This window comes from Actinia tenebrosa, unplaced genomic scaffold, assembly GCF_029948245.1.
Source record: "Actinia tenebrosa isolate PJP-AT-01 unplaced genomic scaffold, QUT_ActTen_1.0 PGA_scaffold12__29_contigs__length_12842862, whole genome shotgun sequence".
NCBI classification, from domain to species: domain Eukaryota; kingdom Metazoa; phylum Cnidaria; class Anthozoa; order Actiniaria; family Actiniidae; genus Actinia; species Actinia tenebrosa.
In genome coordinates this window covers 6,184,467-6,202,521 of record NW_028292572.1, presented here as the reverse complement: position 1 = coordinate 6,202,521, position 18,055 = coordinate 6,184,467, and the positions used below count along the sequence as shown (strand labels likewise).

Genomic DNA, 18,055 nt, shown 5'->3' with positions numbered 1-18,055 from the left:
GACATGCAATTTGTTTAAGTTATTTGTTGTAGCCCCAAGGCTAACGAAAGGGTCTCATCTTTCCTTAAAAAAGCACCGTCTGGACGAAAAGACCTCCCAAAATGAAAATATTGAAGCAAAAATGATTTGATCAAGCTTAAAGATCTAAGTATTGTTTTAAAAAACGCATGCATTTGATGTTTAGAGTACTCTGAGGCAATTTCGAGCAGGCTGTTTCTTCAACAGTTCCTTTCACAGTTCCCTGCGCCATCTTGAAAGGTAGCCTTTGCTTCGAAGCAGGACGAACGGTGAGTTTGCAATGATATGGACCTTTTTTTAACACCTTGAACAATTATTCGCATGTCTATCATTGCAAGATCACCGTTTGTCCTGCTTCGATGCAAAGGCTACCTTTCAAGGTGGCGCAGGGAACTGTGAAGGGGACTATTAATTTCTTCAATTAATTTATTCTTAGTATAGACGAAACTCTTGGAAAGCATATGCTATATTTTATATTATAATGCACACATTATTAGTTATAGTATTAGTTAATTAGTAGAGTAGAGTTATATTACATGTTTTAACGAAGTATTATAGCAAGTTTTGTTATCATTATTACTAGTTGTAAATCCTGAAGAGTTTCACCGTTTCACATTCATTAGATAACTCGAGCACTCATTTTAAGTAGGTTTGACATCCCTTGGTCCAACAGTATTTTTGGCAGAGCTCTTTTTAGCTATTTGAAGAGTTTTCCTGGATGAAGACCTAAAGCAGCATGCCTTGTTGTAATTAAAGAATGCAGTGGTAGTGCGTGTGATGAGAACCTCACTGAAGAGCCCAGGACAGGGGCTGGAGGTTTTGTAAAAGATTGTAAAAGATTTTTCAATCAATGGAATTGGAAATTCAACCGAAACAACACACTACGCATCTTTAAACATACATTTTATTCAATGATAATGAATTTCTATGTTTAAAACCAAGCAAATCCGGCGATTTTAGGCTGGTAAGTAACAATAGTACCTTTCACAGTTCCCTGCGCCATCTTCAAAGGTAGCCGTGTCTTTGCATCGAAGCGAGACGAACGGTGAGCTTGCAATGATAGAGACTTTTTTTAACACCTTGGACAATTATTCACAGGTCTCTATCATTGCAAGCTCACTGTTCGTCTCGCTTCCATGCAAAGACACGGCTACCTTGGCGCAGAGGCGCAGATGGTGCAGGGAACTGTGAAAGGGACGGGACTAACACGCTCCTAGTCCAATGGTCCTTCTTTACTCCACAGATAGCACTTTTTGATTGGATTCATTGGGCTGTACTTTTTGCACTTGAATGCATTGGCAAACTCGCATGAATTTGCCAGCGAACCAATAACCCTGTAATGAGCAAATGGTTATGAAAACATAACTAATGTAGAGGGGATTATGAGGATGTTGTGTGTGTGTGTGTGTGGAGTTAAAAAGATAGTTATCAAAATAAACTGTACTTATGTGAGCAGGATCTGTAAACAGTCCCAATGACATATGTACTCACACTAATTCTTGCTTTTTTAAAACTTTTTAAATTTAAACAAGTTGCCCTATTAAGCAGGACATTTGCTGTGGTCGTCGACTTGCAATATCGCTTTCATTTGAAACAAGTTTTATCAATCATAGTCAATCGTTTCTCGCATTTTCACTAACGTTTAAGGTTGTTGCCCTTGGAAAGGTAGTTCGGTTAAGACAAGGGTTTTCTCTGATATCTAGAATCGAATCTAGAAGAATAACTCTGCAAAAACCTTCAAGTTTACGAATCGCAAGCCTACGTGCTCGTAATATCTGGAAAAGCAGGGTTTTGACCTATCGACTATATTTCCAGTGTCGGAGTTTCATTTCTCTTCATTTAACCACGACCAACTAATAAAAGAGCCGACCAAGACGTAAACAACATTCTGACTTTCCGTAGTAAACGAAGAAAAGTGCTTCGGAAAAAAAAGGAAATGATGTTTTTTTTTTTGTTTTTTTGTTTTGCGCCAAACAAGTAGAATTTCCCACCAAAATGTTCATTAGATGCCAGTATTTTATAAACCGAGTGTTCATTGGTCATTTCGTGAGATTGACAAAGAACAAAATACGAATGCGATGGCCGCGTAGTCGGACTCCAATCATTCCTCATTCCTTTATATGAACCTCATAACTTCAAGGTCAAAAATATGACGGGACTTCGTTTTGTTTCGCAAATATTGTAGCAATTTTAGATAGCACAATAACCAAATGATTGACATCCGAGTGTTCTTTGAGCAACATGAAAATTTGAACTTTGCTAGAAAATTTGCCTATATTGCTACAATTTGGGGATAAAATTTGAGGGTCTGTTCCGAGTTAGCTGTCGCCAATATTTTGCCATGATAATTCCGTGTTCTGAAAGTTTATTCCAATTTCAATTTTATTCCATGTACGCTGATGATACAAAAATCTACAAAAATATCAAGTCTCTTTAAGATGCTGCGTCGCTACAGACTGATTTAAACAGCCTGCACGTTTGGTCTTCGTCATACGGTCTCACGTTCAATGAGACTAAATGTAAGGCGCAAAGAATAACAAGAAAAATCAGACCCGTGGAATCTTCCTACAGTCTCAAGAACTCTGAACTCGTATCCGTCAAAGCTGAACGCGATTTGGGTGTCTGGGTATCCAACAAATTGACTTGGAACAAGCAGGTACTGGAACAAACAGCTAGAGCTAACAAACTGCTGGGCTACGTCAAAAGAAACACTCGATACATCCAAAGTATTTCCGTGAGATGAACGCTGTATCTTACTCTCGTTCGTGCTCACTTTGGATACGCATCACAAATATGGGCACCACAGTCTATTGAACTAATATCAAGAGTTGAGAAAACACAACGACGTGCCACAAGATACATCCTCAAACTGCCATTCTCATCCACCGTCTCTCACAGCTCGAGTTTGAAAACTCTGTCTTTACTACCAATAGCTTACTGGCATGAATACCTTGACATGATTTTTTTCTTTAAACTAACGCACAACCTGATACACGTGAAGCCTAATCTACTACCTGTTCCTCGACGTACATGACTAACAAGATCATCAAACAGTAATGTTGTCAAGTACGCAGTACGTCAGTGCAAGACCTCTACGTACCAGAAATCCTATCTCATCAGGACATCTAGAATATGGAACGCTCTCGCTGATGAACTAAATCTGAACATGGACAAACTCAACACATTTAAACTCGCCATGTTAAGTTACTATGTAACGTCACTGGACAGTTACAACTGTTACGACCCACGTACTTTTAAAACAGTCTGTTTAAAATGTAACTCTTGCAGAAGCCTCACTCTTGCTACCTCCTGTTGCTAGTTATTTGAATCAAATGTGTCAATATATCTACTTAAATTATCTTTATGCACTAAGTTTCATTTAAGACATTATTTGGGCCCGCAGTAATTGGCTTAACGCTGTTGCGGTCACCCTGTCATATATATCACAGTGTTTTTTTCCAGTTATTATATTTCCAGTTTGATATATGGCGAAACTAATAAATAATGTATAAAATTACGTAAAAATCCGAGAAACGATGTTAAGCTCAAGTATTCAGACTAAAGAAGGAGTGGAAGAGTGGAAGTGTAAACCACTACGTAAAAAAAAACAACTAAAACCTTCGTATCCACCAACACCCGCCTGCATAAATTATGAACCTTCCCTTGGTTGATCCCGGTTGTCATACACATACCTGAACTTGTCATCTGTATGAGTTCTTTCGTCATTATTGCTGAATCGGACTTCAAGAGTAGAGTTACCACAAAAGTTCTGTGTGAAACAATAAAAAACTGACATTTACTACCTTTTGAGGAATACTAGTCACAAAAGTATACTGGCAATGAAGTGTCTATTTAGAGATGGTAGCAAATAAAGAATGTGGGCCTCAAAGAGACATTTTTACCAAACTTGCTGATAACAGTTGTAACCAGAGGGTGAAGGACACAGCAAGAAAGCACTCACTCACGCGAAGGTCCATTTAGGGTATTTTCGTTTCCAGACCCACAACAAGTAGAGCTCTGTGTCCAGAAAAAAGAATCGACGCTAACCTGAGCAAGTCCAAGGTAAAAGAGCTGTTCATTGGTGTTATCAAGTCCAGGTAACAGCCATTTTTCACTGGGGTATTGCTTAGCCCAAGTTTTATATACCTGAAAAACATACTGTTTAGAAAGGTGTACGAATAAAACTTTTACAATAACTTACAAATTTCTCGCGCGCTGATTGGTTATTTTTTATCATCAATAAGAGGACAGATAAAGCTGACGTCAACGAGCGCGTGCTCTTTCCGTTGGTTGTTTTGATCACTAAAAATAAGAGGTTCTTATCCTTTTTGTTATTGTAAAAAACAAATATACATCATTATGTCTTTCCTCTTATCGACGATAAATTTCCTCATCACATTCACTAGTCAAGGTAGTATGCACACTACTTTGACAATATGATGACGCAATTTATAGTCAATAAGAGAACAGACACATAAAAAACTGAGGTAAATTCGTTAATGTGAAATGAATGACACCAACTAGTTTGTAGAAAGATGTTCACCAAATTTCTCCTGCAAAAAAATCATTTGATCGTCGATGGTTCAAGGCAATAATTTTTCATGCCTTTTTCTCGTAGTCGTTTATTGCTGAAAGCAATTTTTTTCCAGCTTTCCTCATCCAATGTTCATGCGCTCCCATCACAACTGATGCCTGTACTATCTCGTCACCTGATTCTGTCATTCAACAAAATTTTAAAACATTCGGTACCTTGAAAGCTATTTTTAAAGCGCCGTTGTCTGCAACATTCTCCTCAGCTGTGTTCTTTCCGTTGATCTAATAATAAACACAATTCTAGTAAGGTTACGAAGACCTGGAACATTGCTATTTGGTTTACCACTCTTTTCATTGCTACGCGCTGACAACAGTCGCGCGATCGAGAGGAAAATTGGTCAATACACTTCCGTCAATCAAGTAAATTCATGGTCGTTAACTTTATATTCTATGAATTAGTTGCATAAAGCTGATATTACACGGGACGACACTGTTGCATGAAAACATCGATGCCGTGTAACATGCCACGTTCAACGATTTTCGGATTCGGCAGCGCGTTACAAGTTTTTGTTTCAGCTTCAAAACTCGCAACGCAGAAAGGCGAATTTTTTGCAACTCGATTCGTGCAACAGCTTCATCAACGATTTTTCGGATACCCAAATTGCAATTCAATCTCTAATACAAGCGAGGCGATGTCAACAAATAAGATGGCGGCTTTGACAGAGACAGCGCGAGGACTGGGCACGATGAATTTGCTTTTAAGAATCGCTAAAAATCGTCCAGTGTAACATGCTTTCGAAAAGTTGACTAGTGTAACACGTATTAAAAATGGACGAGTCGTATCGCGATAAATCGTCGTTGCGAATCGTCCTGCGTAACACCAGCTTAACGACACCATCAATGCCATTGTGTTTATACAGAGATTCTCTCAAACCTGATCCAAAATTAACCTTGTGGAATGTAAAATAAAGTACACTCTTAGATTTTAGGATAATCAAAGTACAATATGTGAAAGATCCAGTTAATTTAACGGGCTAGTTTCCCGAAGCGAGTGAGAATAAAATTGTCCAAAATTCGCTCGGAATTAGTTGGTATCCACCTTAAAGCTTGTTGTATGATGGGTTCCCTGTGGTTCCCCAACAATGTATGGGTTCCCTGTGTTAAGTGAGGGGATGTAAAATGGCTGTCACATGGATGGTCGAGTGTTAAAATAAAAACAAGTTACATCCAAGATATCCGAGTGCTATTTAAGCCATTCTAACGATACAAAGCTTATAGTTATTTTGCGTTCGATTAAATTTCGATTAAACTCTTACTGGCACTTTTCCTATTATTTTGTATCCTGAATATTGGTTTTCGAAGCATTTTACTCTTTTATGAAATTCTGTAAGCGCACGATTTGACCACCAGTTTCTCTCTTTTCTATCCTTGTCATAGCGTCTACCTATTAAACAAACACGTAATGTTTAATATTAATTTAATTAATTAATTTATTATTAATGGCTTCATTTTTCAAATATTGATATTATTTATTAGCTGAGAATAGGCTCAGGATTCAAACTAATAAACGATTCAAACTAATAAACTCGAATTCTGATTGGACTATGGTGTTCTATATCAGAAATAATCCAATCAGAATTCGAGATTTGACTCGGTTATTATTTCGAATCACGAGTCTTCGTATTGTAGCTCAGAATAGGAAGGCGTTTTGGACATTGATGTGTTGCTGTTCTCTTAAAAAGATATTCATGAATGTTGACATTTGTTCTAGAAATTTAATACGATTAGCAGTGAACCACCAATAACACTGAACATCGGTTTAACTTTTTTCCTTTTGGCGGACAATGTGCGAAGAAGAAAACGTCTAATCATGGATGACTTTTACAGCGCAACGCGTAAACGTTTGACCACATTTAATGTATTCATTGCATACTTCTATGCACGGACTTTTTCATGCCTAACAAACGTTTGCACGCCTTATTTGGTAAAACCTGCCAGTTACGTATCGAAATATTGTAAAGTTTAGGGGCAAAACCTTAAATCCTTACACAACGGCAACAGCCAGGCTGTGCATCGATCGTTTTACTTAAATTTTTGTATTATATCCTCACTGCATACTCATTACTGAGCCACGGGAATTAAGATATGGAAGGTGACCGCGACTGCTGGCAATGAGCATGCGAAAAGCATGCGATGCGTCGTCAACCGCCACCAGGGGAGGTGGGTGGGGTGAATCTTCTACTCTCTCCTTGGGCAGCTTCCGACGAAATGATTCAAGGATCTGGGTGTGGCCCTTATATATGGAGGGGTCGCAAGGCATTACATGTCCATAAATGGAGGGTTGCTAAATTCCTACGTGACTTGCCAATTATGTATGCAGTAAGAATAATTGTTAATTAGTTGACTTCATGAATTACCATTAATGCCAAAAGCATGCATTATTTCGTGAGCAACAATGAAACCCATTTTTCCCATGTTATAAGCTCTGTAAATAAAAGTAATTTACATTAAAACAGATTACAGTCAAACCAGCTCAAAGATTCAGTTTATTGTCGAATGATTTTCATTTTGCTTTGAAGCTTGCAATAATAAAACGAGCGTTGCAAATTTGAATTCGAATTTTTTGATATGTTGTAGCTTTAATAAACCTGGACTTACAGTCAAAAAATGTAGGTCACGATTTAAGATTTTTAGATCGCCATTAAAGATGATGAGCTCCTCCACAGGAAGCCCAACCAATGAATACCTCGAAAATGAATAAGGAGCGCGTGCGCAGAAAAGATGCGCACGAATTCACGATTGCATCCCCTTAAGAAAAAGACCCAAAACCATATATGCAAATAAACTTGTTATTTCATCTACCCGGTCCAGTCACCCGGCTGGCTCAGTTGTTGAACATCGGACTTTGGGACTTCATCATTACTAACCAACATTGGAGGGACGTGAAATAACACTGAGGGCCTGAGAAACCCTGGCAGTGACCAACCTCAGTGCTTACGCATACTTACCACCTCTGATGTTTGTAAGTTTCATAAAATGCAGTCTGGAATTCATAACTCAATGTAAAGCACCATTGGTTATCCATATAGAAAGGACGCTATATATATGAATCAGAAATCATCAGCTCACCTTAGGAATTCGTTAGAAAATAAGATTGGTGGCTGAAGAATGGCAGCTGGGAGAGCTTTATTCAACAAAAACAAAGCTAGAATCAGTCGATTATCTGATTTAAATTTCGAAAACTTTTATTACTTACTTATTACACTTGTTACATAATAGAATCCTGCATTTGTCGTAAGAGGAGTCATAAAATCCCATCTTAAACAAACAAACAAACAAGTAGGATAATAATAATAATAATAATAATAATAATAATAATAATAATGTTGATCATCTGATCATAATCATTATCATAAACACCATCCCATCATCAACACGTCATCATCACCACCACACCATCACCACCACCATCACCACCACCACCACCACCACCATCATCATCATCATCGCACCCTCCCTCTCGTGCTATAAGTTTTGACCACTCTTTGTTGCACTTACAATGCATCATCGTATGGCTTTCTGATGTCTTGTAGTATTAGCTGTCGATTGTTCTTTCCGATTGCTACTTTGTTTTTGAAATATGTTGCAGCTTTGATATTCAGCTGGAATTGAAAGATGTCGTCTCTAGTGAGTTTTTGATCGCACCACAATTTAACACACCACGATTTGACACCCAAATTATGTACTTACGTTTCTGTATTTTTCGAATATTGAAGCCATTTTTGTGCTGTTTAACATGTAACTGGGGAAGCCGACCTCGAATCTTAAGCTGTCAATCTGTTAAAACAGCAGCGGTTATCTAAGTCAGGGTACAGTTTTTCACAGGTTAAACCTCGGAAGCAAATTATTAATTGGTCTAATTCAGAGCAGGTTTAACTCACAAATTGAATTCTAACACAACTTCTGGGCTGATCTACGTCGGTGCACAGGTAACTCACAGTTTGAACTCTTAAACAACCTCTGGAAAAATTAAATCAGGGCATAGCTATCTCACTGTATCTCTATCTCTTGACTGATTTAAATCAAAACAGGGATATCTGACACAGATCCAACCCCGAAACAACCCTTGGGCTTATATAAATCAGAGCAAGTATAATTTACAGATTGAATTAAAGAGTACAGATCAGGGAGAAAAATAAAGTCAGTCACCATGGTGTGCGATGGATGGGAAAACACAACAGCATTCCATTTGATCTGAGGGAAACGATTACCCAATCATATTGATGGTTTTAAATAACAACGTTACTGCGGTTTTTCATATTCTGCGAAGGCTCAGACATTCCAGCGACTTGTCGTGAAATGGTTTTTCGCTGCCTTCAATCGAAAACATGAACTGACTAATTAGTTTTGATTTCACAACAAGCCGTTGGAATGTCTGAGTTCCCAGAAAATGTAAAACTGCAGTAAGGCATATGTTTCACTTGGGATGTTACTAAAATAGGGAATGGGGAATGGGGAATGAGCCGGGAATGTGCAATGGGGAATTGAAGACTGGGGTGAACGATCAGCGGTATTACCCTTAAAAAGTGTCATGGCGCTTTTTTATAATGAAAAATTTGCCAAATATTCCACGGCAGTGGTTCGTAATCGTACTAAAAATATTCGATAAAAGGGAGAGTGATAATCAATAAGTATTACTTTAGATTCATATTCAGCTAATTCATGACTGTTCTTGTCACGACTAATATTGATTTTCCGTCTATAAAGTAATAACTGCTGATCGCTCGTCCCATCTTCAATTCCACATTCCCCATTCCCGGTCATTCCCCAATTCCCTTCCCTGTTTTAGTAACGTCCTTTTACATACTTACATCAAATTTATCCATTAACTTTTATCCTTTAGGTTATATTTTTTTGTTAATAGTTTAATATATTTTTTGTTAAAGAATTACTGTTTACAAGCTGGTGAAAAGTATGAAATGCATGACAAATGATTTTACAAATATACACTCTTACACACGGTCTTGTATCCTTCCTCGATTTTCCAAAGGTTTTCTTTTTTTACTTGTCTTTTTTTTCTTTTCTTTTCTTCTTCAAAATTGTTCATGTCGAATTCGTTATAATTTAAAACGACGGCCTTTTTGTATGCCGCTTTTACGCACAATCCAAATATGGAATTGATCATACCATATACGGAGTGAGCTTTCTCTACTCCAACTTCGACACTAACATAAAGCTTGATATGTTGCGTCTTTAAAGACCTCTACGTGTTTACTCTTGAGGTGTTTTGACTATAAGCTGGTCTTTACATTAACGACCTACCTTTTGATATACTTCATTTTTAGTTGCATCATCTAACCAGGTCAGCGAGTTAACATTGTCTTTAAAAGCTTGAACATCTTCATTCACAATTTCTCTTGCCTTTGTACATAAAATACATAAGATATAAATTATAAAGTACTGCCTAAAAGCGTGATTAGCATTGACATGGAAAAACCTTTACAACTCCAAGAAGCTGCATTCAAACTATGAAATGTTTTGGTGTCGTTTCAATAGCAATTCCACACGTAGAATCAACGCTAAGAATATTGTCAGAATAGAAAACTATTATTGAGAGAAATTAATTTATTAAATTGCCAATCGGAGAAAACTATTATTAGAGTGCTAAAAATATTGATGGTTTTCACGTCGGCCATGTTGGATGAACTTAACAAAAGAATTGTCAATGAATTCTTTTGTTATATCCTACAACATGGCCGCCGTGTCTTTTGTTATTTAATTCTCTTGGGAATGGTTGAAAACCATCAATAGGATCGTTCACTGAAAAGCACATGAATTCTTGAACATTACTTTTCGTTTAAACAGTTAACAATGTTTATTTATGCTGTTCTGACAAGTTTTGCTTTTAAATCAACCATGTACATATGGTGTGCACGGACTTACGTTACGTAGCTATAGTCAAGCCATAAACGATCAACTCGATGGGTCACCAATAGTGTTAGTCGAAGGCGAGCGATCAGGAAACAAAACTTTTCAATTAATTTTGTTATTCGAGATCAAGATAATATCCCTCCTAATGAAAACCAGCGAAAAATCTCAACCAAAATGCAAAACAGTCATTTTTCGTGCGTGTTTTTTGCTCTGGACCACATCCACACTTAGGAATTTCGTCAGGGGCTAGTTTTGTTCTTGAAAAAAATCTTCAACCAAAGTTTTTCATACTCATAATCATAGTAAACGCTAAAACCTTTTTTTGTGTGTGCTACAGATCGACAGTTGAGCAGAAAATTTACGAAACCGTTTTGAATATTCATAAATAATGAATAGTCGTGAAAAGTGATAGATCGACAAGATTAGTTTGCACTCACGTTGGAGATCTTACAAGGGATTAGGTACGGACTGGCAGCCAGCTAGTCAATTACCTGATGCCTTCGGGCTACAACATTGTTGCGCATAATCTGCTAGAATCACGAACACTTACCAAGCTTATTTTCTCTGCAAGTTGCGCATTATTTTCATTGACATATGCAGCTGTTATTACGTCTTCAAAAGATTGAAAAGTTGAATCAATGCACTTTTTCCAACGCACTCTTTCAGATGTAGTACCCCATGTTGCGTGATCGTACCTTGTCAGTGCGTCCCTGAAAGGCTTAGAAAGCCACCCAATCATACTCTGTATCACGCGCCATACCATATAGTTTGCCAGTATCCTAGATATCAGAATAAAAACGAGTAGAAATAAACTATTATTATGGTGCTGTTTACTACATAAAATTGAGGATCCGCAAAAATTAGGGGAAGACCCACGATTTCATGCGGGTGATTAATGACAAAATGATTAATAATGGTAATTGAAATGAGTGGAGTGCAATTTGGTCTGAAATCAAACGCGCGATTACAAAATCGCACGACCGCGTAGCGGGAGTGCGATTTGTAATTGCAAGTTTGATTTCAGACCAAAATTGCACGACACGAAGTTCAATTATCACTTTATTATATCCATTTTGAAATCTTTTTTGAAAAAGACGTTTTTTCCAGTTAAACCGACATGACTTACAATCTAAAAGCAGTCGATTCAAACATGCTGTCAAGAGAACTTGTTTATACTGATCGAGCAATGATTCTCATTTTGAAAACCAACACTTTCAATCCAAAACTAAAATGAATTTATATCGGACCAAAAGGCATTACACGTATTAAGGATCAATTACTTACATTAAATAGCAAGACAATCCTGCCCAAAAGGGTTGTAATGAACTGGCTGTTGTCCATACAGCCAATGCTCACTGCTTGTATTTTTACGATTTCTGTTCAACATGCTAAGATCACACTTGTGCCGAGAAAACAGCAAAAATCAAAGCTTGTTTAGGCCTTCAGTTGTCCTTAAGAAGTCACGTAGCTCAGCAAAAATCTTCTTCTTAAGAAAAACTTCTTTTAATGACTGTATTTCCGATGTGTTGTTATGCTTTACAGATTGAAAAGGAAACCACTTTCCACCATCAATCGCCAGGAAGTCACATTCAAAAGATGCATACTGCACTTTCCCCCACTGCTTTTCGCTGTAATATCTTCAACTTACTTAAGCAGTTACTTTACAAAGATGCTTTTGACAATTTTAAGTGATCAGTTGGTCTTTTTAAGTCCTTTTTACGGCTTTTAAAGCCTTTTTTTACGACTTTTGACGGTAAAATCGTTCTTCAGAAAATTTTTTTTGAGCCGTGGCTCTTTTTTTTCGCAAGAAGCGGTGAGCTCAACACTCAGATGGATTCCTTGATATAATTGGCTAGAAAATGACATGTCTCTCTTGTGATTGGTTCATATCAGATGATGTGCAAAATCGTGCAATTTAGAGCTCAAAATCGTGCAATTTATGCTGAAATCACTGCTGCAGGGAACCAATCAGATTGCAGGATTTCCTTGTGATTTCAAAATGGATGTAATTGTACGCGACAGGTCACCAGGCCCAGAAGAGTTGTCCGAGAGACACTGGGTACTATTGCGATAGAACTAAGATAGTTAACACAGCACGTGAACTTTAGTTATGAAATTTAGTTATTAAGAGGAATATGGGAGATTGTTATTGAGTTTTTCTTTTGGATTCGATAGGGACACATTCGGTAAGTCTATTATAGTTTGTATTAGATCACACAGATTGATTCTAAGACTCTCTTTGATTGTATTTATAGTGAACCGCGCATCGATACACGACACATCGACGCATCAACACAGCATACTTTCGAGAATTTCTATCTTGTGGCATAATAACGACATGAGAGATAATGAATCTTCGTTTAATCTGATTAGGAAATAGATGTATGTATTGAATGCGAGTTTCATGAAGGACCCAATAAATATAGATTGATGAAAGCATAGTTAATATCGATGAAAGGCAAGAATATTTTCTACAGTAATAAAGAAAGAAATTTCCAGCAGAGATGGTTACCATGATGTAATTTGTTTATCTCAGAGTGTGGTTTTCAAAAAGCCGTGAAATACACTTGAGCGTATTACACTTTAAGACTTTTTCTTTTGTGTTTTTCGGTGTATTACAATTTATTACACCTTAGTTATTACACTTTGTTTCACGGGTTTTTGAAAATCACTCTATAAGTGCTGTCCGTGTCAAAAATATGAAGGAACAAGTGATTAGGTTTGATTGAAGGCAGCGAAAAACCAAATTTAAGCGTGCAGCTTGCAGATACAGAGTTCGCAAGTTTGTGAAATTGAAGTAACTATCAAATAAGAACATGGTTTATAACCCACCTCTTTGGCGTGTTTTCTATGATTTTCATTGCACTTTTTAGGTACGGTATCGAAGGCAACACAATTTGTTCATTGCCAGTGATCGTAGATGGCTCAAACAGTTTATTTAAGTGAAGAGTCCAGTTAACCTAAGTTAAGTTGAAGATAAAAAACGTGATGAGACGATGAAGAACCTTCTAAGGACTCAAACAGATAAATGATACTTTAGCAAGAAAAGCAAAAATAATCCGAGCGTTTGCGGCTCTTCTTGGGGTGGGTATCACTAATGGACAAGAGCGGGTTGGCCGAAAGACCAATAAATAGTTTGCCGATCTTTTTGTTGCTACGCGCTGATGAAGACAAAACTCGCGACAGGGAAATTGGGCAATACACTTGCGTCAATCAGATAAGTTGGTCGGTACCTTTATATTTTCTGATTAGCGGAAGTGTATTGCCCTATTTCCCTTTTATGAAGATTGTCTCGATCATCACGTACGTAAAAGAGTGGTAAGTCCCAAAAACATCTTACAATCTTTATCTAAAAACCAATACGTTTTTCTGCTTATTATCTTCATTTATTAATAACACTATCATTGCCCTGGTTTTGAATGCTTGCAAAACACATGACGTATTAAACTAAAAGTGATTGCGAATTGGAGACTGAGCCTAATTGACCTTATTCGTGGTGTGACAATGTTTTCCCAATTCAGCGTGACAAACCTCTGGGGGAATGAAGAGCTATTGCTTTGAAACTCGTCGGGATATCATCGTTATTCTTTTCGTATCCTTTGGGATACTCATGAATTTTTCGAAAAGTAAAGACAAAAGAAAATGAATCCCCTAGAGGTTTGTCACACTGAATTGGGAAAACATTGTCACACCACGAATAAGGTCCATTTACCTCAGGCACAAGTTGTTGAAGTTGTCCAAGAGTTCTAGTGTACGATTGAAATTTTCGCCATTCTGTTTCACTTAAAGTTATCTAAGAAGCATAAAACATTAACATTTGAGAGTAATTCCGGCTAGCTAAAACTTTTAAAATTCAGTTCACTCACGTTCGCGAGTTGAGCTTCAAAGCTAATGATCTCGTCTGCTTTCTGGTCAGCGGTGCTCTTAGTAACACCCAACAGAAGAACGATATCAATGAACAGCTGTTTGTATGCCAACACTCTCTAAGAATATATAAAAATATAGGTTTCGTTAAGTTGTAGAAAACGATATATATACAGCTTTGACCTTTTTATGTATACTTACAGGTATCAAAAGTATATCAACAATAAAAAAATATCAGGGAGGATCTCCTATAATTTCTAATATATTTTTGATATACTTTGATAAAATAATTGGGATAGTACGCGGCTAAGATTGGTCGAAAACCATGTTTGATGAGGGTATCAAAACACGCTCGCGTCATCCTTTACAAATATATCAGAATAATACAATATATTTTTCGTTTTTCGGACTGTTTGTTACGCATCATGGTTTCCTACGCTCCTCTCGTGTTATCTCGCGTAACAGAGATATTTTTTACGAACTTGGAGGCAATATATATATATATATATTAGACATTTAAACTAAAAGAAATATCACGTGTTTCATTATGTATTCTTTGCCTCGTGTGCGTCAACCTGAACTTTAAATGTAAAATTCAATTCGTGAAGTGAAAATCCAGAATGCCCCGACCAAATTTAGTGAGGATTTAAGATGAAGAATGGTATTTCCGCGTTTGTTTTATGTCAGAACGTTCGAGGAAACACGTGATATTGCTTTTAGTCTAAATGTCTAAATGTCTAAATGTCTAAATGTCTAAATGTCTAAATGTCTAAATGTCTAAATGTCTAAATGTCTAAATGTCTAAATGTCTAAATGTCTAAATGTCTAAATGTCTAAATGTCTAAATGTCTAAATGTCTAAATGTCTAAATGTCTAAATGTCTAAATGTCTAAATGTCTAAATGTCTAAATGTCTAAATGTCTAAATGTCTAAATGTCTAAATGTCTAAATGTCTAAATGTCTAAATGTCTAAATGTCTAAATGTCTAAATGTCTAAATGTCTAAATGTCTAAATGTCTAAATGTCTAAATGTCTAAATGTCTAAATGTCTAAATGTCTAAATGTCTAAATGTCTAAATGTCTAAATGTTTAAATGTCTAAATGTCTAAATGTCTAAATGTCTTTTTTCGGTGGACAACGTTAATGACATCGACTGTATATATTCTGACAATTCCCAAATGCTTTATCACTCCACACAGCACATATATAAAATACAAATTACAATAACCATTAATTTTAGATAGAATGACGCAAACGAAAGTGCGCGAGCGTGCTGTGTGCTCTTATAAAGCACGCGATCCTAACGAATCAGAATGCGATATTTATATCCTTTTTATTTTAATTTTATAAGTGCGTACCTTTGATGTTAGATTCAGAAAATCTTGTTTTTTTAGGAATCGTGTAGCTTGATGTACCTATAGGATTAGAGGAATAAAGTAAAAGTCAATCGTCAGACTAGATGGTCACAAATAAAACCATTTGAATACAATGATCATCATCATCATCACTATTATTATTCTTTTTATTATTGTTATTGTTGTTGTTGTTATTATTATTATTAATTATTATTATTATTATTGTTATTCGTTATTGTTATTGTTATTGTTATTATTATTACTATTTTTATTATTATTAAAAGTTTCAACCCAGTCCTTTAGTCCTGAAATGTAATTATTATTTAATTAACAATACGTAAATCAATTTCCAAGCTTTTTTTAACTTTCCAGTCATTTTGGAAGTTGGTACCCCTCAATCTGTTTAAACATAAAATAATGTAAATAAGTACAAAAAATTGTAATAATGGGTGCAAATGAAGTTCTTCTTCTTAGTAATTTCATGATGCAAGGCAAGTTTTGAATTTTGTTTTTTGTAAAAAGGTTTATGTTTAGAAATATCGTGGCTGGTGGTGTTCAAGGTCAGTTGTCCCTTAAAAAAGGTCAAAATATTGATAAAACGTCACATGCTAAATTCTTAGGTGTACTTTTGGATGAGAACCTTACATGGAGTCCTCAAATTTCTTTTGTGTCAAGAAAAATTGCAAAATCCATTGGAATTCTCTATAAATGCAGACACTATCTTTCTCTTGAAGCTCTAATAAATCTTTATTATAGTTTCATATATCCGTATCTTTCTTATGGCACCTTGATTTGGGGTAGTAACTACAAATCAAGGATTAAACCCATTCACATTCTACAAAAACGAGCTCTCCGTGTAATTACGTTTTCAAACTTCAGAACACCCAGCAGACCACTTTTTAAAAAACTTGACATCCTAAATATTTTTGAAATAACTAAATTTCAGCTCTGTGAACTAGCTTACAAACATTCAAACTCCAATCTACCAGATATTTTTGGTAACCTTTTTCAAGGTACAGATTTGATTCACAATTACAATACGCGGTCTAAATCAAATAAGAATCTTTTATGTCCCTCCAGTAAACCTGAATTATGGGAAGTATGCAGCTGTCACAAGCTGGAATGATTTACCACATAATATAAAAACCAGTTCAACACATAAAGTCTAAAAATAAGCTTAAAAAACATCTGTTGCTTTAGAATTTTGATTCTATTTAGGTTTTGCTTCAATGTAACTTTATTTCCTACTTTAATTTAGTTCAAACTTCACTTTATTATATATAACTTTTTATGTGTATTGAATCTATTTTAGTTTGCTACTTTCCCCCTTGTAAGTTCTTATTTGAAAGTATTATATAGTTTCAAGGTGCAGAAATATTCTCTTAACCCTTTTGGGTTGTTTTCTTCTGCTCCTCCCAGTTAATTTTTTTAAAATAGTGATGTAAAGTATAAAGTTCTCATTCTGGGAAATAAAAAAACCTTGAAACCTTGAAAACCTTGAATGTTCAACTAAATGAGCTACTTACATATATTGTTTTGTCTTTACTGCCTTTTACGATTGCCACTTTAAACACAGGGCCCTCATTATATACTTTATGAAGAGAAAGAAGGGTCTCATTAAAATCCCACGTATTCTCGTCCCAGTTTCCACTCAACTCCCAACCACCCAGTTCCGTAATATGCTCTCTCAGAGGTGCGTCACCAAGATTGTCGATGGCCGCTACGTTCATGCAGGATTGGTACATATCATGTGGCATTTGCTGAACTTCATTGCTTGCTCCTTGTACTCTTATGTTTCCCATTTGTATTTTCCTTTTTTTATATTTCTCTGTTTTCAATCCAATTATTCGAAATTGATCTAAATACGAGTAGCCTGCCGGTAAAGGATTGTTTGTCGGCCATCTCCCACAAGCGTACTCATAAAAGTCATCGCAAGGGTTCACAGTCAGGTTCATCGAACTTTTGATTTGATTGGCTACGTCAATGCATTCAGTGGAGCTACACACCCTGCTGGTTTGAGTGTTGGTTTTGCCTATTGTCTTCGCATTTCTTGGGGATCGAATCTTGATCAAACCTTGATCAAGAGAACTCATCTTGTTCTGACTTGCTGCTACGTGGATCATGGATATCACCAGTAAGACTGCTAAGAAACGAGGACCATGGATTAACAACCATCGCTTGTTTTCTTGTCTCACACTGCTGCCTGCATTCATCATTCTTCCCATCACGACTACGCTGATTCTTGCTGCTTGTCTGTAAGGATACTAGCTGCTCTTCTCATAGAAGAGTGTTACCAAAACTGAAGGCTGTTCAATCCAGTTTTTGTTTAATACAAGTTTGAAAAATGTTACGTA

At 36.4% G+C, this 18,055-nt stretch overlaps 1 protein-coding gene and 1 long non-coding RNA gene across 2 annotated transcripts; one reads left to right on the top strand and one right to left on the bottom strand.

The window, feature by feature from the left end:
- Nucleotides 1-904: 904 nt before the first annotated feature.
- Nucleotides 905-18,022, bottom strand: LOC116299028 (endothelin-converting enzyme 1). The gene is made up of 17 exons (XM_089028161.1): nt 17,228-18,022; nt 15,705-15,761; nt 14,349-14,465; nt 14,195-14,275; nt 13,315-13,442; nt 11,033-11,261; nt 9,874-9,972; nt 8,302-8,388; nt 8,110-8,213; nt 7,808-7,869; nt 7,681-7,735; nt 6,969-7,036; nt 5,868-5,995; nt 4,768-4,833; nt 4,066-4,164; nt 3,711-3,787; nt 905-1,352 (listed from the first exon to the last, which is right to left on the bottom strand). The coding sequence occupies exons 1-17, from the start codon at nt 17,924-17,926 to the stop codon at nt 1,232-1,234; spliced, it is 2,277 nt and encodes a 758-aa protein (XP_088884287.1). The 5' UTR covers nt 17,927-18,022; the 3' UTR covers nt 905-1,231.
- Nucleotides 12,498-12,918, top strand: LOC148912122 (uncharacterized). The gene is made up of 2 exons (XR_016119433.1): nt 12,498-12,668; nt 12,738-12,918. It is a non-coding gene; the product is annotated as an uncharacterized LOC148912122 (long non-coding RNA).
- Nucleotides 18,023-18,055: the final 33 nt, after the last annotated feature.